Source organism: Pempheris klunzingeri, chromosome 3, assembly GCF_042242105.1.
Source record: "Pempheris klunzingeri isolate RE-2024b chromosome 3, fPemKlu1.hap1, whole genome shotgun sequence".
Classification (NCBI taxonomy): domain Eukaryota; kingdom Metazoa; phylum Chordata; class Actinopteri; order Acropomatiformes; family Pempheridae; genus Pempheris; species Pempheris klunzingeri.
Window position 1 is genome coordinate 22,433,404 of NC_092014.1, and position 24,881 is coordinate 22,458,284.

General features: G+C 43.5%; 1 protein-coding gene across 1 annotated transcript; it reads left to right on the plus strand.

Moving 5' to 3' along the window:
* The first annotated feature begins 472 nt into the window (after positions 1 to 472).
* On the plus strand, positions 473 to 24,207 carry nomo (nodal modulator). Its single transcript, XM_070856058.1, is given in 47 exon segments — positions 473 to 572; positions 1,617 to 1,881; positions 1,966 to 2,114; positions 2,231 to 2,550; positions 2,635 to 2,780; positions 2,868 to 3,015; positions 3,250 to 3,432; positions 3,828 to 3,973; positions 4,186 to 4,300; positions 4,460 to 4,557; positions 4,824 to 5,007; positions 5,097 to 5,227; positions 5,471 to 5,626; positions 5,726 to 5,804; positions 5,910 to 6,098; positions 7,960 to 8,025; positions 8,027 to 8,191; positions 8,897 to 8,986; positions 9,075 to 9,120; positions 9,263 to 9,363; positions 9,579 to 9,685; positions 9,795 to 9,867; positions 10,649 to 10,801; positions 10,996 to 11,133; positions 11,992 to 12,081; positions 12,198 to 12,303; positions 12,431 to 12,581; positions 12,750 to 12,927; positions 13,384 to 13,525; positions 13,653 to 13,784; positions 14,420 to 14,556; positions 14,655 to 14,742; positions 14,939 to 15,002; positions 15,100 to 15,195; positions 15,323 to 15,544; positions 16,729 to 16,811; positions 17,072 to 17,231; positions 18,521 to 18,647; positions 19,434 to 19,547; positions 19,713 to 19,840; positions 19,980 to 20,121; positions 20,324 to 20,407; positions 20,935 to 21,045; positions 21,159 to 21,260; positions 21,401 to 21,520; positions 21,726 to 21,818; positions 22,073 to 24,207. Coding segments are annotated over 47 exon segments (6,066 nt in total). The 5' UTR covers positions 473 to 556; the 3' UTR covers positions 22,205 to 24,207.
* The last annotated feature ends 674 nt before the right edge of the window (positions 24,208 to 24,881 follow it).

A 24,881-nucleotide genomic window follows, 5' to 3' on the forward strand; every position in this document is an offset into this window, starting at 1 on the left:
GGTGTTGAGTTGCATTGTGGGAAATGTAGGATGCAGTGTTTTTTGGAGTCTGACCCATTCAGCCACCCAAACTCAAACTGGAATGCATCGCTTCTGACTGTCTGTAGCAACTCCCTCACCATCGTTTAAGAGCAATACTAAACCACCGAGTATCCTTTAGTCAGTTAAGACAAACTATTACTCTGATATCTTCTCTCCTTTAAAGAAAAATAATAAAAATTGAGCACAACTTTATAACTGGGGGATTGAAAAAATGAATACAAATTCTAATAGTATAGATATGTATATATATAATATGTAATAACTTTATCGTGTATTTTAAAACCCGTGAAATAAGACAGAATCAATCATTGTGTGTGTGTGTGTGTGCGCGCGCGCGCGCGTGCGCGCGCTCTTGGATCTGTATCCACATTCAGGAAGTTGTCTGTGGGAGAATCTGCGGTCCTGACAGCGGAGGGTCAACTCCACTCCCTGTCGACGAGGACTGTCTAACTCTCAGCTAGTGGTCACACTACACAGTAAATAGCCCTTTCTCATCCCATGAGAAAAGCAAACGATGGAGGTGGACTCAGGTAAAGTCAGCGCGATACTATCTTTAAAACTTAACGCTCCTTCGGCATTAGCTCAGCGGCTAGTGATGCTAGCCTCAAAGTTGTGTGAAATAGCCGCTAACGACAGGCTAATAACTCCGAGCTGCTAGTTAGTGGTTTGGGAAGAATGGGAGCAACAACTAACAGCGTTTAGGTTGTTGTCTGTCCCTCTCTGAGTCTCTGTACCGTGTCGAAACTCCGCTGTTGGCATTTTTATTCGCTGACTCTGCTTCTTAGTTCGCCATTGTCTGCTGCTGGTTAAACACAACCAGAATTGGAGACTAGAAAATAGTTTTGGCCACAGTAGAAATCCATAACTTAACTTTTTTTGACCAGAGTGAGCTACATCGCACCGCTTGGATGTGGCAACATTGGTGGCTAGAAAATGAGTAATTCATTAAAAACACTCCTTTCCCCCAGGCTGGCTGAAAAAATTAAAAGTCACTCAAAGCTCAAAAAAAAGTCTGATTCCCGTCCGAGATTCACATGGCTTAATGCTGTGTTTAATTTGAGAATCTCTGTTGTTTTAAAAGTTGTGAAATGTCTCACAATAATTTAATCCGGCTCAGGGATTTGATCTAACTGTCCCGCATTCAATACACTGAACAGCACAGACAGACCAATATCCAGGCCCACTGAAGATAATAGGATGTGGATTAATTCTCAGATTGGTAGAGAAAAATAAATAAAATCATCAAACTACCTCTTTAATAACTCTTCTATGTTATGTCAGACAAAGATGAAACTACCTGTTGATATTTACAAAGGATGGGGGATCATTTTAAGACATTATCAATAGGCACATCCTGATTTTTACTAAATTCAGTAAAAGTGTGATGATTGTTCAACCACAGTATTAAAAACATCATATAAATATTGGGTTTGAATAGCCCTCACATTTGTTTTGCAGTGATTATTACAATAACTAACTAATACAATAGCTAAGTATTGGAAATGAAAAGTATCAAACATGTCTTTTACAGTGTAAAATATAATCATATGTCTTCATCTCTACCCCTTTTCAAGTCTTCTACACTGATCGTAGTGGAAGAGTCACCAGTAACCCTCTGCTGGACCAGCTACCCAGCTACCAGTCTCTGCTGTACCGCAGGAAGTCGTCGACTGGCGGCAGCAAGCGAAGAAACAGCTCCAGAGCGCGCCTCAGCTCCTCCGGTAGTGGGAAATGGGCCGTGAGCACGGTCGGCAGACATGAGGAGAAACAGAAGAGTCAGACGGAGCAGAGACCCATCCGGGAACTAGCCAAGCCCATGGCGGAGAAACGCAGAGACAAGTAGGAGATGCGTTGTTGTAGTAAAGTGTTCGATATATTTTCGACCGTTGGTTATGTTTACAAGGCCTGACTGTTGTTTGCTAGCACACTGCGCATAGAGGAGGCTCAAGAGCTCAGCAGTTGGAGTCAGCTGAGGCAAAACACCCACAGGCACCTGAAGAGGCTGAAGGATGAAGCCCAAGAGTGGCTGAGCTCCCTGCAGCTCTGGAGGGGAGACATCCACCTGATAGAGGGTGAGGGATTAAAACTGTATTCCCAGCATCAGAGGTATGCAGGATGGACAACATGAGTGAATATACTAATAGTCGGGTTGTAAATTTGACCTTCTCATCCCCTTCACATTGAACAGGGATGTTCGGCACAGGGATCCTGTCTTACTTCTCCTTCCTGCGCTTCCTGGTCATGCTCAACTTGATCATCTTTGTGCTAATGTTCAGCTTCGTCATGCTTCCTATCATCATTGCCCCCCATGCTTCAGGGAACATCACCTACAACCAGAATGGCGGTGAGAGGACGCTCGTTTGTTTCAACCCACTGTGAACGAAATATTCTCGAGCTTATACTTTGCTCTGTTTTACCACAGGAAGCTCGTGCAGCGTGTATCTGAGCAGCGCCCGTCAAGGTCTGGTCATCTTTCATGAGCACATTACAGACCTGCTGTCTGGTGGTGTAAGTGCTTGAGCTTCACATTCAGGGAAAAAAAAAAAAGGTTGCATTTGGTTCCCCCGCTCACCTTTTGTGCTCAATCTGCAGGGCTTTCTGGAACAAACCTATCTCTTTTACGGCCACTACAAGGTGGACAAGATACACTTTCCAAATGTCACTTACAACCTGCCGCTGGCCTACCTGCTGGTCACTGTAGCCTACCTGTTCCTCAGTCTCATTTGGATTGTTAAAAGGTACTGAAAAATCAGGAGGAGTCCAGTTTATTTAAAAGACCGGGGTTGCGGAGGTGCTGTTGACTTTGGGTATGTTCTCTGCCACAGGTCTGCCGCAGGTTTCAAACGTAACCTGGTTCAGGATGAGGATCGCTTTCAGAGTTTTTGCAACAAGATTTTTGCCGGGTGGGACTTCTGCATCACCAACGAGAACGCCTCGAGGCTGAAGAGAAGCAGTTTGCTCTATGAGCTCAGGGTTAGTCGAGCGTTTCTGTTGAACAAGACGTTCTATAGGACAGAATACGGCAAGAGCAACTAGCTGAGATGAGGCCATCAGGGGCTGTGTTTACATGCTCAGGTTTGGGATTTTTTGGTGGATATGTGGAACTTCAGCAGTATGGTATAGGAAAGTATGAAGCAATACTGCGATCTGTCCATTCAGTGTTTTCCTGCCTCATTCTCACATTTCCTTCTGTTCTCCTATCCCCAGACGGATTTAGAGGAGGAGAGGATCAAGCAGAAAATAGCAGATCGCACCCGCAAAGAGAAGTGTCGCATTTACCTCATCCGCCTCGTCCTCAACCTTTTCGTCATTGGAGTTCTGGCCGGTTGCTTCTACAGCATTTATGTAGCCACCATCTTCTCCCAGCAAGCACAGATGAATAATATAAAGGTAATGAGATGTTGGTGATGTCCTTTGACATCCACTTCTGTTTTATTATTATCTTTCTTTCCAAGCAGCTCAAACTATCCTGATGTTTTTGGTAATTATGGTCCCATTTAGAGTGAAATAGACGATAAAGCAGGGCGTGCTGTAGGGTGGGGCTACCTTGTGACTTACCTATTAGTGGCTGTGGAAAAAATAAATGTCATGCATCACTTTTTGGCTCCAAAATCTAGATTTTGCGATTTTGCAAATGCTAAACTCAAGGCTTCAGAACTTCAGTCCACTTTGGTTAAATATTCTATAGTATCATCATATTGAGCTTCTGACTCTCTAACATCCTCTATTGACGTCAAATGTCATTGATGAAACGGCTGTCGGTGACACTTTTTCCTCGTTTGCAGGAGAATTTCATTGTGGATCTCATCTATGAGTATCTGCCCTCAATCGTTATCACCTTGGCCAACTTCATGACCCCCCTCCTCTTCTCCATCATCATCAACTTCGAGGATTACTCGCCTGCCTTCGAGATCCGCTTCACTCTCATGAGGTACACTGGACTCCCATTCATTGGAAGTAGCTGCTTAGTCCAACACATTGCTTGGCGTTTTGTTTAAAGCCGCGTGGACGTGTTTTTATTGTGAAACACTTAATAACTGTATTGCCAGTGACATTAAATGGCTGGATTGCTGTCTTGATTACATGTCCTTAATACGTTTCTTTTCTTCTCTCCCTTTTCCTTCCTCCTGTCTTTCTCTGCAGGTGCGTCTTCATGAGGTTGACCAGTATTGGAGTTTTGCTTTTCTCTCTCTGGTCTCAGATCACCAAATGTAAAGGGGGGCCCTGCATCTGTGGCTATAACCATTTGCTTTACTCTGTAAGTCTCTCCAACACAGTGATTCCTTGATGCATGAAACTCACTTTTATCTCTGTCAGCATGCTTATTTGTATGCCGAATGACTTCCTGAAAGCGTCTAAGGGACTATAGAGCTATTAAGATTTAATTGTCTAAGTCTGCCTCTTTGTTGTTGTGCAGTGTTGGGAGACCCGTGTGGGTCAGGAGATGTACAAACTGACCATCTTCGACTTTATCATCATTGTTGCAGTCACCATCTTTGTGGAGTTTCCCAGAAAGTAAGTCACCATCTTACCAAAGTAAAAAACATTGTCATCTCAATGGAATCTTGCATTTCAAGAGATATAGACATTTTATGCCCATAAAAGTATTGTGTCTTTCTGTGGGTTTTTTTCGCCTTTGCTGAAGTATGATATGTATTTTATTCTGTATTATCCAAGGCTGTTTTCTTGCCTTTATTCTGTTGGTGCTTATAGGTGGAAATCTTCCTCATCCTTTGGTATGTAGTCGTGTGTAACAGTGCCCCTGTGTTTTTGCTCCTCAGGCTGATAGTGAAGTACTGTGACTGTGGCCTGGCTAAGTGGTGGGGTCAGCAGGAGTTTGCTATTCCTCAGAATGTGCTGGAGATCGTCTACGGTCAGACCATCTGTTGGATCGGCACGTTCTACAGCCCGATGCTGCCTGCCATCTGCACTATTAAATACTTCTTCATCTTCTATATCAAAAAGGTGTCTTTTTTTTTCCCTTCCATTTTTTTAACATTAATCAGAGTCAAAAGTTTCTGATGTTCTATTTCCTTTATGTTCTTCGTTCTTAGGTCTCACTGATCAACAACTGCCGTCCAGCCACGCGTCCTTTCCGAGCGTCCAGCTCCAACTTTTTCTTCCTGGGTGTGCTGCTGATCGGCCTGGCTTTGGCCTGTCTGCCTGTCTCTGTTAGTGTAGCACAGTGAGTAATGCACTGTTGATCCAGTTCAGTAGATAACATCATGCCTGCTTCTGTCTAGCTTTAATAGAACATTGAGTGGAAGTATTGACATTGGAGGTCAATATTTGTCTGGTGAATTTTATTGTTAAACGTAAATGGAGAGAGGTTATGAGTCATTTCTGTCCTCTGCCCCCCCCCCCCATCGTCTCCACTTCCATGTGTCTCTTGGCATACATACTCATTCACACATCTTTTGTTGCACAGAATAAACAGTTCCCAGGCCTGTGGACCATTTGTTAATTACAACACCTCCTGGGAGGTGCTGCCAACTTCAGTATACCAGCTACCCGATGGAGTCCAAAAACTCCTCTTCGCTATCTCATCAGAGGCCTTCGCTGTGTCCTTCTTTGTTTTTACATGGTACGTGTTTCCATCAGGTAGTCCAGCTTCAGCGATCGTAACGTTGATAACAAGTGGTCTTTTCTGTCTTATTTTAAACACTGTCATCGTCCCCTGCAGTCTGGCCATGTTTTATGTGATTGCGCTAGCTGGAGCTCACAAGAGGGTTATCAACCAGCTAAGGGAGCAGCTAGCCATGGTAGGTGTGAATGTTATCCATTTCAAGCCTATTTCACCTTTTCTCTGTTATGTCTATTCTAATAATCTTACGTTGACCACGCTCGATCGTCATGTTGTTTCCCAGGAGGGCCGTGACAAGCGTTTCCTGATCCAGAAGCTGTGCCAGGCCCAGAGGCAGTCGGCGGTCAGATCCCCAGCGTCCAAATCGCAGCCCCGCAGCAGCAGGAGCAGCCCCAGCTACCACACCAGCTTCTCCAACAACTTCAACGAAGGCGTGTTCCTGGCACACCCGCACCCCGACTCCTCCACACACGTGTGATATCACAGATACGAGACGGGACCGACGGACTGGAGCAGAAAACGTGTCTGCATTAATATCATAAAGTCTTTTTTTTATGGTGAAAACACTACAGTTTGGGAGCTTCTGTGGACCTACCTGCTCACCTTAAATGTATTCTTTTGTCAACAGTTTATTATAAAAGTATGAAGCCACAATGTTCAAGTATTTTCAGACCGAAACAAGCATTGCTGGCCAGATGTTTCTGTGGTGTGTTTCCTACTGTATGTACTGTCATCTTTTCCTTCTGAGAAGGATCTGAATTACTATAACCACTGGAGTTTCTAAAACCTCTCTGAATGTTATGCACTTTAAATGTATTAACACTAGCCTTTTCTCTCTTTTATAGCATTTGTGTTTACAGAACAGGACGTTCATTGTGCATCTGGTGTGGTTTTACATCTACCATTTGTCGTTATTAATCACTGTGAGGTTGTATAATAATGCAAAAAAACTGATACATGTCTCAATACTAAACAGCAGCCATGTTTTTTTTATTGTGTGAGTTTTTTAAGATTTTTACGTTTCCTAATACACACATTCTTCATCATAAACCAAGCAAAAAGACAGGAAAACCAAATAAAATATACAATGACAATACATGTATTATTAGTATTGCTATTATATATTCTGTACATCTACATATTGGTAATACATTTCTTTTTTTGAGCAGCAGTGTAGGAGGGTGTGTGGATTTCTAGTGTTTTTCACTGCATGTATATGTTGAAATACACATGGATGGATTAAAATTTCATTTCACTGTTCTATATCAACCCAAATCTTCTGAATTTTGCAACTGTAGCCAAAAGCGTGGATCAATGAATCAGGAAATCCACATTTAAGACTGGTCCCCTGCTGTCTTCAACGATTTCTTTCATATTCAGAAACTTTATCTTTTGTATAGTAGATTCGGTACATTATTTCATATCAGATTATGCTCGTTTCCCTTGACCATAATATCTCATGTTTAATTCTTGCATTTCCTTCTTAAATTGACTAGTGTTCTCCTTAAATCTTGTTTTCAAAACTACTGTATATGACCTCTGCAGGATTCTCTGAAGTTCACCTCATTTTTTCCAGTCTAATAAATTTGTTTGCGCTCATTCAAAGTCTCTATTCCTCCATGTAAGCCATCTTAATGATCGAGGATTGATCCTCAAAGTTTAATGTTTGGATTCAATTTAAACTCACTCAAAATACTCTCAGGTTAAGAGATTGTGAAAATAGACGTGAATTTTCAACATGAATCTGCTGTTCTTCTGTTGTGTTTCTAACTACTGCATATGGTGTAGGTAAAAAATTAACTTGTAACCTTTGAATCTCTCTCTGTTAGCGGTTCTATCACTGGAGTGAAGAGGAGTGAGTACAGTGAACAACTCTGTCTAGTCCCCTCCTCAACATAAACTCCCCAGACTAAGTAGCACTCTTAACTGTAGTATATTTATACAATAATCCCATTGAAATTTCATCAAAACCCTAAAAGCCAATTAGAAATGTAAATCATTTTTTGTACGAAAGATACCATTTGCATGGTGGGTAAATTAGGACTATAAATAATGTTTTAGTCGGATTTTGGGAAGAAATGCTATTTTACTTAAAATCATGACGCCTTTTCATAACTGTATTCAATGTCAATGTGTGTTTATATGGAAAATACATATAGACATTTATTAAATAGTCCTCCCTGTTTTTTATTTTTTTTATTTTTTACTTTATTTTCTTTTCTTTTATTTTCTCCACCTTTACTGATCTCAATAGCTGTGTGAAATTACACCTCCGGTCCAGCAGGGGCGCTGGTCCCGCCGCTCCGCTCCCTTTGCTCCGTGGTTGACAGCAGCGGCTCAGCTGGTGCGGAACCGGAGGCAGCGTGCTGGTGCTCGGCTCAACGAGAGATCAGACGGTCAGCAAAAAAAATGTTGAGAATTACGATCCGGGCAGACATGGGAGCCCTTTGGGTGTTACTCTGTATCACCTACTCTCAGTTCATGAGCGTGTCCTCTGAGGACATCGTGGTGGCGTGCGGAGGATTCGTGAAATCTGACGTTGAAATCAACTACTCTCTGATCGAGGTGAGAGTGCAAACGGCCCGGCTAGCTAACAGCTAACGGCTAGCTAACAGCTCCGCTCTAACGTAGTGAGCTAAAGGTTAGGCGGAGACTTTTGCTTCAATGACAGTTTGAATGAAATGTCCACAGCAGCAGTCTAGTTTTACTCAAATTAAGCCCTGTGCTGCTAACAGAGCCAAATTAGAGCAATACGTGTTGTTTGCAGGTTTAAATCTAGTTATTTGAGCTATCTGCTAACGTCTAACCGCTGCTAGTTTTGGTGTTTTCAGTACGCAGCCAAGGTAGAAAACCCGTTTGTTATTTATATTACATTAACACATGTTAAGGGGCTGTTTTTGTGTGCATTTGTGCTGCTGTGTCTCAAACTTAAAGCCTGTCTGTTGAGGAGGAAGCCGTTAAGTGCTGGCCATCAGTCCTAATCCCTGCTCATTCACAGCCTCCATGGGATTAGCCATTGGGCTAATTAGTGGATTTAATTACAGTACCTATAACCAAAGTTAGGATGCACCTTTTCAGTCAAACGTACTGTTGACTGGACCTGTCAGTCACAGTGTGTCTGGGCTGATTGTTGATGACAGTTAATACAAACTCCTCAGACAATCATTCATTGATTCAACTTAATGTTCAGGTCAACAGAGACTGAACCTCTGCTATTCCAGTTCAGGTGTAGTAGTTGAAACCTAACTATGGGCCTTCCTTCATGCACAGATTAAACTGTACACCAAGCAAGGCTCCTTGAAATATCAAACAGACTGTGCTCCAATCAATGGTTACTTCATGATCCCTCTCTATGATAAGGTAAGAGAATCGCTCCTATGAGTACTTTTAACTTCAGTTTTATTCCCAGATGATGGATGTGATCTATACGTTTGTCTCTTTTACACAGGGAGACTTTGTTTTGAAGATTGAGCCTCCTCTTGGATGGAGCTTTGGTAAGATTGTATGACAGCTGCATCCCCACGGGGAAATGTAAAGATGGTCTCAGGGGTTGTTTTAGCGTTAACTATATGCTTCTGTGTCCTGTGGCCTCTGTTTTTTTTTTATTCTCTTTTCTTGGGCTTTAACTCTCACCAGAGCCGACCAGCGTCGACCTCCATGTGGATGGAGTGAGTGACATCTGTACAAAAGAAGAAGACATCAACTTTGTGTTCACCGGCTTTTCAGTCTCAGGAACGGTGAGAACTGTTGAGGACTTCCTGCCTCATTAATAGAAACATTTTGCCTTGAAGATCCTAAAAGCTTACGTTTCCATTTTTTCCATTTATCAAATAATTTTTCAGGTGCTCCAGTTCTTATCTTGCATTATCTGTAAGCTTGTTCTTTGAAAAATATCAGTGTAGGAGTTAATGTCATGTTGTGTATTCTTCTTCTTCTTCTTCTTATTATTCAGGTCCTGAGTAAAGGCCATCTCCTGGGTCCGGCTGGAGTGGAAGTCGCTCTCAGCCGAGCGGGAACAGATGAGAAACTCCGGAGTGTCGTCACACAGCCTGGAGGAAAGTAAGTGGCTCACACCTTTCTGTGTGCTGCAGTGTTACGCAGGTGTTTCTACAGTAAGCATGCGTCTTAAAATGTTTACCATTCGCCTTTTCTGGTCTTCCTGACACAGGTACACCTTTTTAAAAGTGCTCCCCGGAAGTTATGACATCACAGCTTCCCATCCCTCATGGAGCCTGGAGCAGGTTGGTACCTTCGTGTCAGTTTTCATTAGGCTGCATCAGCAGCACAGACTATAGAGAAACATGAATGCAGCATATGTGACATGGCTTTTGATTCAGGTGTTCTTTTTTCTGCCTGCTTTGTCATTTACTGGAGCTGGAAAGTCCAACTTTGATCATTGGGAGCTGTGGAGAGATACGCTAGCAGACTTCAAACTTTATTCATTCATTCACTTCACCAGGTCACATGACAAGGAGACCCAAACATATTGTGGGAAATATGTATTAACTCTTCATTGTAAGAGAGAGACCCGCGAACAATATGCACATAACCAGACACTGAAATAAAGTAAAAAATGTAGAGAATGGACAGAATATAAATGAAAATGTACAGAATATTAATGGAGCACTCCACAATAATGATTCTAAAAAGATGGATTAAGGCATTTGGAGCAGAGTTGGGACAAATCATCAGGTTTGTAACTAATGATCTCAAGCATAGACATATTAGACCTGTGCTTGACACCATTTTCTTTCCCATACTCTGGTATTAACACACTATCTCACTTCTCCATCTGAGTAGCGTCATTAGCATGGTGAAGAATGCGCGATCTCAGAGGTCTTTTTTAATTCAGTATCGCTTGAGTGTAGAAAATTATTCACCACCTTGCTGAGCCGACGAGGTTCCCTGGCAGGTTAGCAGGTTCATAACTAATGAACCTGAGGTAATCACACTGCTCCTGACAGGGCCATTAGTCCGACCCTCTATGTAGCTTACGTGGTGACCTTTGCCGCCTTCCTATAGAGCGCTACCTCCGTACTCGTCTCCAACGCCAATGCCCCGGCCGCCGACCATCTGGTAGTTGGAGGCTATGACGTCTCGGGGGAGGTCCGCAGTGATGGAGAGCCCATGAAAGAGGTCACCTTCCTGCTGTACTCGGCCACAGTCAAGAGAGAGGTAAGCCATTATTTTACACCTCCAGAAGCAACGAGGAGGCAAACTGGATCATGATTTCATAGGGCATGACTGCAGTTTATTATCCTGTAGCCTTCACTTTATCAGTGCTCCTGCAGTATTCCTCGAGAATTCTGTATGGGTTATAACCACAAAGCGAAGTTAACATCGCGCCACATTTCTTTGGGTGTTTTCAGGACGTCGGCGGCTGCAACACGTCGCCAGTGGAGGGGGCGGATTCTGGGGACAGCTCCCTGGTTTACCTGTGCAGCTCTCTATCCAGGGAAGATGGGACCTTCGTGTTCCCATCACTGGCCAGCGGCGAGTACACGGTGGTAAGCTCTCTGCCATGACCAAAAGCACGCCGCCCCCATGTCAAATCTCATTCAGAGTTGCAGGCTTCACTCTTTGGCAGCGCTCGCGGTTACCATGAGGACAGCAAGTGCAGTTTAATTCCACAGCAAACACTCATCGAGCAGCAACAAGAAAGCGACAGTGTTTATGGATGAGTCAAACAAACTGTAGTTGTTTTAGTGTTTAAGTCAGTCAGTAATCACCGTTTTTCCATGCAAGCCTCGTTTCCTGTGGATCCCTCGTGCTTCGACAGGCAGTTTGTTTGCTTTTGCGATTATTTCTTGAGTTTTCACAAATACATCCACAGATGGGTGTACAACAGTTCACTCGAACATTTATTTATTTATTTATTTGTGGGATTATTTATAGGCTTGTTTAACAGGAGCAGTACACATTAATAAACACTGCTGTAAATTTGCCAGAGTTCGCCAATAGGCACAGCTATTTTTCATCTGTAGTCCCTGGACAAATGCCACAAAGTCACCTTAAAAAATGCACGTAAGATTAAACTTGCAATGTCGTACCACATCAGCATGTTGACGGACTATATTACCTCGTGCTGTAACTAAAGCTGCAGTGACCCAGTCCGTGGTTAGGAAGACGATCTGAGTCCAGCATTGGCCTGGCAGACAATATCAGCACCACTAGAAATGACTATACAGAGATGATTCCAGCATGTAAATACTTTAAGTGGGTATTTAGAGAAAGATGCTCAGCATTAATAATAATAATGAAATCAAAATAGGGTTTGATTTCATGACATACATTTAACCCACACACTACATTGCCAATAATTTTATAATTAATCTAATTCTGGTTTTGTGAAATCCTTCTTTCAGGTGCCTTTCTACAGGGGGGAGAGGATCACGTTTGATGTTGCTCCCTCTAGGATGAATTTTAAGGTGGAACACAACAGTTTGAAACTAGAGGTAAAGAGTCAAGTTGTGTCTCGGTTTTTTTGATAGTAATTGTAATATTTGTCAGTATCTTGCAAATATGAATAAACTGCCACATTTTGATTTGCATTCTGTTGCTTTGCACGCAGCCCATCTTCCGTGTCATGGGCTTCTCCGTGACAGGCCGAGTCCTCAACAGTATTGGTGGGGAGGGCGTCCCTGATGCCGCGGTGTCCCTCAACAACCACATCAAAGGTATCCATACTAGAGGAGCCCACGCTTTAGTTGAAGTGTCTTGAAAAGCAAAAACAAAAACACCCAAACAGTAGAAATGTATACACATTTTCACACGGTAGCTTTCTGTGCCGTTCTGTCCCCACAGTCATCAGCAAGGAGGATGGTTCTTTCCGGTTGGAGAACATGACAGCTGGCACCTACACCATCCGCGTCAGCAAGGAGCTCATGTTCTTTGAGCCAATCACAGTGAAGATCGCCCCCAACACACCCCAACTTCCTGACATCATCACAGCAGGGTGCGTCCGGCCTGTCCACACACTTTCGAGATATCAAACATTCAGACATTATGCACGTTCTGTCATGAATTACACAAATTCAGCCTGAGGGCTCTCTCAGCACCTGTTTTGTCATGTGGTCACATAGCTAACTAGCTTGATGGAATGTGTGATGTTGGTCCCACACAGGTTCAGTGTGTGCGGCCAGATCTCCATCAGCCGCCTGCCCGAGGGCATGAAGCAGCAGGGCCGCTACAAAGTTGTTCTGACACACCAGGACCAAGACAAGACCTCCAGCAGGACCATCGATTCCGATCCCCAGGGGGCCTTCTGCTTTCAGGCCAAACCTGGAGACTACAGTGTCCAGGTAACACTGTAGCAGCATCTATGTTTTTTTAATACTATTTTGACTTAATTTGAATTCACAAACTGTATAATTGATTCAGAATTGTAGTGCCCAGTCTAAACCAAAGAAAGTAAGCAATGATTGATCCAACATTCAAATTAATTTGACAGGATGACCAAAATGTTACTAATCCACAGTTTCACTAATTAAATTGACAAGCAGATTATCTTCTACTCTCCAATATTTGTCTATTTACACCAGAACTTATAAGATAGTCGCACCGATAGTAGGTACAGAAAGCAAATCTTTCCTTCTTGAGTATTCAGAAGTGGTCCTGCATAAGTCAATACTGTTATACTGTGCGTGTGAGAGATGAGATGTGTTGCCAGCAATGTAATTGATTTCAGGGCTCGTGCAGTACTGTGATAAAGTTTGGCTTTCTACAAGAGGACTTTGGTTGTTTTTCCACATGCTCAGGTGTCTCTCCCTGAGGCGGAGGTGAAAGCAGGCCTGGCTCTGCAGCCCCAGGCCCTGGAGGTCTCCCTCGTGGACCGGCCCCTCACAGACCTACTTTTCACCCAATTCATGGCTTCTGTCTCTGGAAAAGTCTACTGTTTAGGTACGGGCCAGTTTGTTTCTAGAATGCAGGCTGTGTTTGACTGGAACGCGGCTTCAACGCCATGTGATCGTTACATCGTGTGCATCTTGCACATAAACTGACCTTGTGTCCTCTGGGTGACCTCTAGCGTCCTGTGATGACCTCTCGGTGACCCTGCAACCAGTGAGTCGGCAGGGAGAGAGGAGGACGGTGGCTCTGTCTGGCAGCAACGACATCCTCAGCTTCTCCTTTGACAGTGTTTTACCTGGGAAATACAAAGGTCAGGACCAACACCTTACATTCTTAATAATAGTTCTAATTGTGATAGTTCATGTGGGGTCCATTAGAGGTGTTACAAATTAGAAATCAACTTTTAAGAGGAGCATAAATGCAAAGTCAGCACACACAATTCGACTGGAAGCCCTCAAGCCATTTTAGATAAACCCATTCCTCCATCCTAAGCACATCTCTGTTCAGAAATCACACTAATTATTCTTCAGCGGTTGTGGGGAAATCAATCGGTAATTACCAGCTTTCGATCATAATTGGTATTTAGCGGCAGCTTTCAGAAAGCACACATTATTCAGCCAGTGTGTGTGCAGCCTCTGGTGCTGCATCCGTCTCGCTCGCTGTTCAATACGCACAATCTGCTTTGTGTGTCTGAAAGCTATCTGCACACACAGCATCTTTGGAGGCGTGTTTGCTCGGCTTGCAGTGCTGCCAGTCCGGAGTAGTGCAAGAAGTTCACTTTCTTAAGCACGCGTTTAAAGATGAGACAATTCTGAGACGCTCTGTGGGGAAAGCCTCGGCCTTCCTCCTCGGGTAGTGCGACAGATTTAATGCAGTCAACGTTCTCATCCCTGTTTTTCTTTAGCCTGTTTGTTAATTATTATTTGCTCTCTCCCATCTTCACAGTGAGTATTTCTCACGAAGAGTGGTGCTGGAAGCATAAGTCCATGGAAGTGGAGGTTCTGGACTCCGACGTCTTGGGAGTGGAGTTCAGACAGATTGGCTACATCCTGCGATGCTCCCTGTCCCACGCCATTACGTTGGTCAGTAATCTGTAACCTGCTGTGAATTGGAGCAGATGGTGGTGCGTCACCGCACAAATATTACTCTTATTCAAACTGAATGTGTTTTTTCTGCGCAGGAGTTCTTCCAAGATGGCAGCAAACCTGAGAACGTCGGCGTGTACAACCTCTCCAAGGGAGTCAACCGCTTCTGCCTTTCCAAACCCGGTAAGGTCCTTTTTCCTGACCTCTCATTAGCTAAACATAGTATGAATTAGCATATCTGGAGAAGAAAAATCAGTGTACCAACTGTTCCCTTGTGCATAGTTAGAGTACAGTGTTATGAGCCCAAAGGTCTGTGTCAGACTTAGCTAAATATAAAACTGGAGCAAAGTGATTAATCAAGCAAAAACGCCTTGTCCAGGTGTTTACAAAGTCACCCCTCGCTCCTGCCACCAGTTTGAACAGGACTTCTACACCTACGATACGTAAGTAATGAGACGCGATGTCCATTTATTTCTGGGTTAAAAGCGTGCTCTCCATCTATACAGTGCAGCCAAGTGACTGTTAACCTGTGTCCAACAGCTCGGCCCCCAGCATCCTGACCCTCACCGCAGTGCGGCATCACATGACCGGGCTCATCACCACCGACAAGATCCTGGACGTCACAGTTACTATCAAGTAATGAAGACTACACGCGATCTCGCTCATTTTCTGAGCCCCTGCGCGTGTTAATATTAGCTGCACTGTAGGCTTCTGTGAATGTCCAGCTTCAAACATTTCCCTCCTCCCTCCCCACCCCGGTCAGATCGTCTATCGAGAGCGAGCCGGCGCTGGTGTTGGGTCCCCTGCGCAGCCTGGAGGAGCAGAGGCTGGAGCAGCAGCTGCAGGAGATTCAGCTGCGCCGTCAGGAACGAGAGCGGCGTGCTGCCGAAGAGGACGGAGGCGCCAGGGATGACAGCCCTCCTGTCCAAGAGAAGGCCGACGAACTGACGGGCCCCTTCCACTATGAGTTCTCCTACTGGGCCAGGTCAGTTGCTGTGCGTGTTCACCGCGTGAGCAGACAGTGGTTCTCTTGCACTCATGCTCAATGCTGTGAGACGCAGCATTCATACAAAGCCATGAAGCTTTGGAAAATGATGGTGTCTTCATAATTCAATCAAACACAGTAGGTTTGAGAGCAAAAGTTTCCTCGCTTCAGTGGAAAAAATGGATTTGAGAGCAACTATTGATACTGCAATAAAAATGTTTTATTACAAGTAAAATACATTTGTAATTAAAAGTGTGTTAATGCACAGTTCTGCAAGTTTTAATGAATCAAAAAGTAAGTAAGTTCTCTCATGACTGTTCTGTTTGATTCCATGATGAAGACAAAAAAAACTAACACCCTTTGATAATGCTTGATTTTACCCGTCATGTTTTCAGGGTTTAAAGAAGGCTTGAATTCGAATATACTCCTGCACCAAATCTGGTGTTTCATCATTCCCATCATTCAGTCACTCATGTAAACGATAATAAGCATTTAACAATCAAAGTATACAATCAAGGTTAATATGAACAGCTTGTAAGATTACCAGAGATTGCTGGGGGAACAAAAGAATTCTGTACTTTATTTTTTCACAATTGCATTTGTGGTAACAATGTAGAAGTGCTGGTAAAGGCTTTGATTGTCTGGAAATTTTAGGTTTGGGTAACTTGAAAATGCTTGAAAAGTGCTTACAGTTTACTCTTAAAAAGTCGTACGAACCCCGAGCGGAACCACAGCAATCTCTCAGATGTTGTAACAATCCTACAGGGACACGTTATGCCGTCAGTTTCAATCGTGTCAACTTTTATTTCTGGGTTCCATCAGGTTTGCATTGTGGATGACTCTGAATACCAACCACTCACAGTGCTCAGGAGCCTGGGGCGCATTTGCTCGTGGTAGCAACGTCTCTGTTAGCAGTCATATGTCCACAGGCTTTGAGCTTTTGGCTTTTTATTGAAGAGCTTGATATTTTCCTGCACAGAATCTCATCTTTTCAGTACTGACGAGTATAAGTTCTTGCTGTGAGTCACCTAAAAGGGATTTTAAATCCACAAGACTGGAAGCCCAGTCCTGCTCCTGTGCAACTTTATGATGGGTGGATAATAATAACCAAGTCTAAGAGTAATGCTCAGTCTTGAACCCGTGTGATGGTGCAGTGAGTTGATATATTTTGTATGACTGTGCAGGGCCGGGGAGAAGATAACAGTGACGCCGTCATCCAAGGAACTGCTGTTCTACCCTCCTGAGGTGGAGGCCACTATCACTGGAGGTAACTTCTTCACACACCCTGTAATGTATCTGTCAGACCCCCCGTGTCTATCCTCATTATAGCTTCACCCATAAGCCTTTAATTCCTTATAAAAAGTGTATGCCCAATGCTTTTATTATAGCCCCACCCTCCAACTGCAACTCATCGGTTGCGTCGAGAAAAATAAGATTCTCCAACTTCTCTAACGTGCGACACCAACAAGCTCCCCGAGACTCTAATTTCTCTAAACTCTCAACTCTTTAACGACACTCCCCCGGCAGAGACGTGTCCCGGGCGGCTGGTGGACATCGCTGGGCGCGCAGGGCTCTTCCTGGAGGGCAAGGTGTCACCAGAGCTGCAGGGTGTTGAGATCTCCATCACTGAAAGGGGAGCTGCTGCGCCGCTCATCACTGTGGCCACTAATGAGATGGGAGCATACAGGTATGAGAGCTTCACCCAGCATTCCTACGGGTCTTCAAGAAAGGCTTCTCTCCTCACGTCATGCCGAAAAGAATGTCGAGATTGGGAATCAAAATTTTAGGCAGAAGTTGATGTGCTTTTAACAGGTCGTTGATATACCAAAGAGCCGGTCTAAGCGTGTGCAAAGTGTAAGTGTACTAAACCGCAGTGATGTGTGGGTCCTGGTTAAAATTCTGGCAGTAATATAATTTGCCTTTCAAGCCCAGAGAGTTAAAAGAAAAAATCACTTTCAGTGCTGGTCATCCAAACAGACAATTAAATCACAGTCTGTGCCTGAGAGACCAACTAGTTTGTGTCTGTCTTAAAAGGACTTCTGAGTAAACACTGTTAAAACCGCCCCAGGGCTTTGAGCTTTTAGTTCACGAAGGCCTGCGTCTGTGCTGCCAGCGGCATGAAAACCATATTGTAATTTTTGACTCGCCCCGTTTTTTTTTTTAAAGCTTACTGATGCTGCAGATGAGCAGCTTTTAGTCACGCTGGCAGTCATAACTCACATGTGGACATAGTAAAATCAAAGGCATGGCACAGTTTTAGATTTTAGATCAGAGAGCGACTTACATTTTCTGCGGATATCACAATCCCTGATGTTCATATGCAAATAAATATCCATAAATCCACGTCTAAGTTGCCAGAGAATCATCACATTTTTCAAGTTTCATTCAGTATCAGAGTAAAGCCGTGCTGTTGTGCCTGGTCTGTAGCTGTCTGTACATCCATGTGTGTCTGCCAGAATAATGTAATAATGGGAGTGATACCAGTTTTTTCATGTTGCCCACATCACAGTTTGTATAGGTGCAGTTTTAGTTGTCAGAAGGGATCTTCAGTGTTGTTTCTGCCTCCCTGGAGGAGCCCCTGAGGGTCTCTCCAGGGTCCTCACCAGCAGTTGTCTCAGGCCCTGAACAGCAATAAAATAAATAAATAAATAAATAAAACATAGTTCTTCACAGGAAGCACAGAAAAACATTAGAGTCATTTTTAGTTAAAATGCCAGTGTCAAAAGTAAAGAAATCGGTTTTGCAACATTGTCCAATTAAAATGGAGTTGTGCCCTTTTTGATTAGTATGTTCTCTTGTTTGACTTGGAAGTTTAATTATTCAATAGTTATTTCTGATGTAAGTTGTATGAAATTTTGTTTTATCATCCGTCATTACACGTATGTTTTGTGTGTGGGTTAGTATTTTATTCACATGACACAAGACGTAGTATGAAAGAAACAGTCCCGAGCACCTTTTTATTCCTCTTTTCTGCAGCGTGGGTCCGCTCCACAGCGACCGGCAGTACGACATCAGCGCCGTTAAAGAAGGTTTCGTGCTGAGTCCCGTGGAGGGAACCCAGGGAGATTTCAAGGCCTTCGCTCTGGCTGGTGTCACCTTCAAGGTACACGTGACCGCCTTCAGTTGCATACGATCACATCCCAGAAATCAGCAGCCACTTTTACATCTTCTGTCATTATTATTTAATATCATTAAGATGGCACTGCATAGAATTATAGCTCTTTGTTCACATTTTCCACTGATTCTCCGGTTTAAAGTGAATATGAAGAGACATTATGAAGAGATGTTGTTAGTTCTACTGCGTGTTTTCACAGAATAGAATAAAAAGAATAGATCACTGATGATAGATGAATCAATTTTCCCTTTTGTTGTGTGCCTCCAGTGCGTCGCCTCTGTACTGCCTTTGTTAAAAGGTTCTGCAGTCATCTACAGTGACCGTGAGATCCTGGCACAAACGATCAGTGTTAGTTGCCATTTTAGACTGTGAGAGGAATTGCTTTTAAAATCTTTTGTACGGGGAGCATCAACGCAGTTTTGTGTCCTTATTTTTCCTTCTTTTGTAAATCGTCTCTGAAATGGAACATTAGAGACACTAAACTCACCCGTCGGCCTGATTTTTAGCCACAATATCACAATTTGAGCCATGACTGAGTGATTCCTCTCTGTGAGTTTGGCCACGGGTTCCCGCATTCAGAGAATTTGCCTTGGTATACTGGTGCAACAGTAAACATTAGAAATAGAAACGGACAATATAAAGAAGCGCTGCAAGTCAAAAAGTATGAAAGGAAAATGGAAAATTGACAATAAAATATGAAAGAATATCAGTGTTTTAATGTCAGTCACGAGATCTCTTACCTGAAGTGTCTCTCCTCTCTCCTCTGTGCTGTAGATCAAATCCGAGGACGGTCATCCCCTGTCAGGAGTCCTCCTGTCCCTGAGTGGAGGACAGTTTCGCTCCAACCTGCTGACCCAGGACACTGGCCTGCTCACTTTTAATAACCTGGTAGGGATCTAGCAATGTGTTCATTTGCTTTCTTGGTTGTCTGTCTGTCTGTGGTCGATTTCAGTCCACCACCATGTAATGCTGATCGTAGGGATGCTTTGACTTTGTTTTTGGTATGGTTTTCTGCTTTCTCATTTGATATAACCAGTGCTTTTCTCTCCTCAGAGTCCTGGTCAGTACTACTTCAAGCCCATGATGAAGGAGTTCCGCTTCGAGCCGGCGTCTCAGATGATCACAGTGGAGGAGGGTCAGAATCTCAGCATTGATATAACCGGCATTAAGACTGCTTACAGGTAATGGAATGCCCCCTGGACAGTAAGGCTCCGCGTAGCTTAGCATACGTACACCTACATCTCCATCATGTAACTCAGATTCACTTTTACCTTTTGATGCTCTGTGTCGAGTGTCATGGTGTCGTGCTGTTGTCCTCAGCTGCTACGGGGCGGTGCAGTCTCTAAGTGGGGATGCGGAGAGGGACGTGGCGGTGGAGGCGGTGGGGCAGGGAGATTGTAGCCTCTACAGCGAGGACACCGTCACCGACGAGGAGGGTCGCTTCAGACTCAGGGGTCTCCTGGTGAGTACACAGGGAACTAAAACCAACCTCCTCTGCAGGTCACCGTCCTGGCTGAGATCACTAGGAAAAGTGCTGACTCGATCTTATAGAACACATTGTGTTGGCTGCACCTATATGATTGACTCCTACTGCATCTTCTCCTTTATCATCTTCTTGCACAGCAATGTGTATGCGACCTAATGAATGCAATGTTTCCTTGCAGCCTAGCTGCAAATATCTCATTCAGCTGCGAGCTGAAGGCAACGACCACATAGAGAGGGCCTTACCGCAGCACAGAGCTATAGAGGTAAGAAGCACACTTACTGAAGCCTGCCTTTGGTCTACAGGGCAGCCTGGTATGGGGTATGATCACAAGCTCCAGAGCAGCTACTAAATGGGTCAAGAACGAACTAAAATGCCATTCTTGATCTTCCCGACCAAATAGTAACACATTTAAAGGTTCCTTTATGCACAGCTCTGAAAAGTAGATAGGAGAGTATGGAAAACTTGTGTAATTGAATTGTTGGAATAACTGTGGGAACCCCGTGATTACGACTAATCAGCAGCTTTATCACACGGGTCCTTTCTATACGCAGAACAAAAGCAGCGATAATCCCATTGGGAGTTTAAACCTCTCGCTTCATAATTTTGGCTCGTCTGAAAAGTGCAGGCCCCCTAATCTCCCTGGCAAGACTGGAAATGCCTTAATTCCACTTAATTCTCTGTTATCACTCCATGTGACTTGTACAAAGCCTTATCCACTGTTCGCATTTGTCGTTTTCTTTAAGATAACCTAGGTTGTATATGCGCGTTAAGCCCTGTGTTCCCTCTCAGGTCGGCAGTAGTGACATCGACGGCGTCAACATCATCGCCTTTAGGCAAATCAATCAGTTTGACCTCAGCGGAAACGTCCACACGTCCCCCGAACATCTCCCGACACTATCGGTAAGACTCTTCTTCCGCCTCTTCCGTCCCTCCACTTCGATCCTTTTTATTGAACTTGCGAACATTTCTGCAGCGCCCCGCGTTACTTTTTTTTCTCCCCTGTCTTTGTCCAGGTGAAGCTTTACAAGAGTGACAATCTCGACAACCCGATCCACAGTGTCTCTCTAGGGCAGTCCCTCTTCTTCCACTTCCCGCCCCTGGAGAGAGATGGAGAGGTATCCGCATGTAACTGTGCTTTTAGGTTTAAAAGGATCTCGTTAAGCTACTTCTTACTACTAGTTTTTACTTCCCAAAATGTATAGAAAATAATTTTAACGTAAAGTGGCCCCCCCCTCTCTCTCTCTCTCCTCTCCAGAGCTATGTGCTGATGCTCTACTCCACGCTGTCCCGCTCCCAATATGACTTCACTCTGCCTCAGGTCTCCTTCACCTCCACCGGATACCACAAGCACATCACCCTCACCTTCAACCCCACCGTAAGACACATGCTTCTTTTACCCACGGCTCAACATACAGAATAATTTGTGTCTGTGTGTAAATAATTGATTTTTTTCACCCTCCAGAATGGCAGGATTCCTGACAGATAGTGAAGCAGATTGTGGCAGGTTTTCTTGTCAGTGTTGACTGGACTGTTTCTGTTGGATTTGTCTCATATCAGGGTGTGTGTGTGCTTTCCCACAGCGTAAAGTGCCTGACCAGGATGTTGCCCAGGGCTCCTATATAGCTCTGCCCCTCACTCTGCTGCTCCTGTTAGCAGCATACAACCATGAGAAGGTACCTCACTGCCTCCATCTGCTCATGTCCTAAAGGCTTTTCTTCTACAACAGCTGCATTTCTGAATCTATGTAGTTGGAATAAACCTCACTGGAATATGGCCTTAACATGGCAAAGTGTAAAATTTGAATGCGCTGCGTCTTGTCTTCACGTTTAATGATTAATTCTTATTTATTTCAGGGATTTTCTTAATATAAGAAACTGTTCAACCAAAAAGCATTCCGTTTAATACCTTTTGCACACCTGTTTTGCAGGTAATCCCCCTCCTGCTGCAGGTTGTGAATCGCATCCAGGGAGTGAGGAGCATGGCCCAAACCAGCGGAGACAGCGCCGCTCTGGACGAAGCCAAACGCCAGGCCAAGAGACAGAAGGCCAGGCGCACATGAGGGCACAACCACGGCTCGCCTCGGACCACATCTTTGTACGCTAGAATAGCACACTGGCGCCCACGGTTACGCCCTCAGAGAGCCAGCTAGCTGCGTTAGCTCACTGAGTAGATAAACATCCTCCCGTTCGGAGTGGTCGTGGCGAATCATGGGTGCCAGTGAACTATTTAGCTCACCAAGATGTGATTTGGCCTCAAGTGAAGCTCAACACGAACCACTCAACTCTGCATTACCCACCACCTCATCAGCCAATCAGATTCCCTGGACTGATAACTGACATTTTACAGGTTATTTTCTTCTGTTTTTTTTTTATTTTTTTTTTTATTCTTTTTCTTCCAGAACACTCATCGTCTAAGGTGACTGGTAATATTTGTGATAGAATATGAGCCATTTTTTATACCTTTGTAATTTATCTAGGTCAACTAAATCTTCTGTGTGTGTTTTTAAAAGCACTTGAATGCTGTGATATCAGTGATATCAGGCACATGGGTGATCATGTGTGTCACCTACCAGCATTGGAGTCAATTCAGACAGGTTAGAATGTGGCTGGAATATGAAGATCTATTCAGAACAACTAACTTAATGTTATTTAAAATGTATAGTTTAAATTGGCTTCTATGGGATTAAATGAGGGTCAGCAAGATTTTGATCAGATGACTGTCAGACTGTGGGCAAAACAGTCTGAAGGAGAAATTAAAGTTTGTCAATATATAGAGAAGATCTGTCGTAAAAAAAAAAGGAGAACATCCAAAGGATATTTGTGCTCAATTTTTTTTTTTTTCAGTGATGTTGCACAAAGGCTCTGAGAAAAAAAGAGCTGCTTTATCAGAGCAGCGCTCAAATCTACACACACACACACACACACACACACACACACACACGAAGCTGTGTTCTCTGCTTTGAATTTGATCTTTCACAAAAGTGCTCTTTTTTTTTGTTTGAGTGTTTGTGTAACCCAATCAAGTTTTATTTAGACACTACAAATCTTTTGGTAACATCCGCAACATTTTTAACAGCTCTACAAAGAGCCATGAATCTTCTTAGCCCTCGTTTGAACCCTTAGATTTAATGTTAGCCTGAATCCGCCACAGACTGACTCCTACAATGCCGTCACACGCGTTCTGTAACTGCTAACTATGAATGAGGGACAGCCAAAGACGCTGAAGATGAGCTAATAAATGTTTTATACCATTGCCAGCCATATCGTAACACTTAAATATACAACACCCACAAGTTACTGTAATGCACTCCACACCTCTGATGGCGTTTTATAAGCTGTTAAGTGCAATGCAAGATTGACTTTTCGTCTGTTTCTCTGTTAGCTCAGGAAAATGGTCGACAGGATGCTGGAAACTTGGGTTTGAGTATTGTGTGAGGGGATTTCCTTTTTGTTTTTGGCAGGGGTGGACTAGGGTGGGAGGGAGAGAGCTATAGGGGATAACTAATAGTTGATTAATTTATTAATGTATGTCTAATCAGATGTGAATGATTACCTAGTTTGTATGCTGAGATATGTCTTTCAGACGTGTGGTTGTTTTTCGAACAATATTCTGTCAGATGAAGTGTGTGGCAAGTTATTTCCAAGAGCAACATTAAATTTAAGACACAAGTGAAAATAAAGGAGAATATCTACAAAGGGTCTATCAGGACCCTGAGGTAAATTTCAAAAAGATAAGGCAGAATTGTAATTTCATAAGCTCAGTGTCTCACCACAGAGCTGTGCAATGCACTGATGACTTCAGACCCCAATTATTTTTCTGTATTTAATTCATCTGCTCTCAGTTGTGTCTGACTTTCGCTGAGAGATGATAAGGCTACCGACTATTTAGTGAGTTGAAAGATATTTCTATTAGTCCATTTTCAGGGGGAGTTGATTAGTTTGATTAGGGTGGGAGAGGGAGGATGAGGGAGGTGGGGTGTCACATTCATTTGGTCAGAATCAGATGATTTTTTTTGTTTTGTTTTTTGAGATAATGAATAAAGTTTGAGCTTGAGGAAAGTAATTTGACTGTTTTGTGGTTTTGCCTTTAGGGGGCAGTGTAACTTTATGCATAAATATTTTCATAAAGATAGCAAGGATTATATATCTCATCCTGTGAGTGTTGAGGTGCAGAATTCATACACTATATTGGGTTTAGTTAAATCAATAACTACCAGACTCCTCTCATCATTCCTCCTCTTCCTCCATGCTCCGTGTTGTATAAAATATTTCAGGCTTCAGTACAGTGCAGCCAGGACAAGCTGAATTTTTTTTTTTTGCTCAGGAATCTTAAAATGCTCTAATAGAACAACTGACTACAAAGGGCCACTTTACAGAGTTTCAGCCTAAATCTCACTGTGCTAATGTGGAAAGGAAGTGTGTGAGTGTGAACGCTTAATTCCCTCTGCTCTCTGACCGAGCGCTCTGCCTCACTGCCTTTCTTTGCAGTCCACTACATAATGTAAAACGTGTCAGACAGCAGAGATCCTTATGAACTACAGCAGGCCCAACTCCAAGAGAAAACTTCCAAAAATCTTTGTACCACTTAGTAAGGTCAGTAGTGCCCAAAGACAAATGATACATCAGATGAATACTAGAGCTTAAAAACAAAAACAGCCCCTGTGACCAAACCTTAACAGGCAATGGCCTCTTTGCAATCAGAAAGCATTAAGCATAATTATATATACTTAATTAATT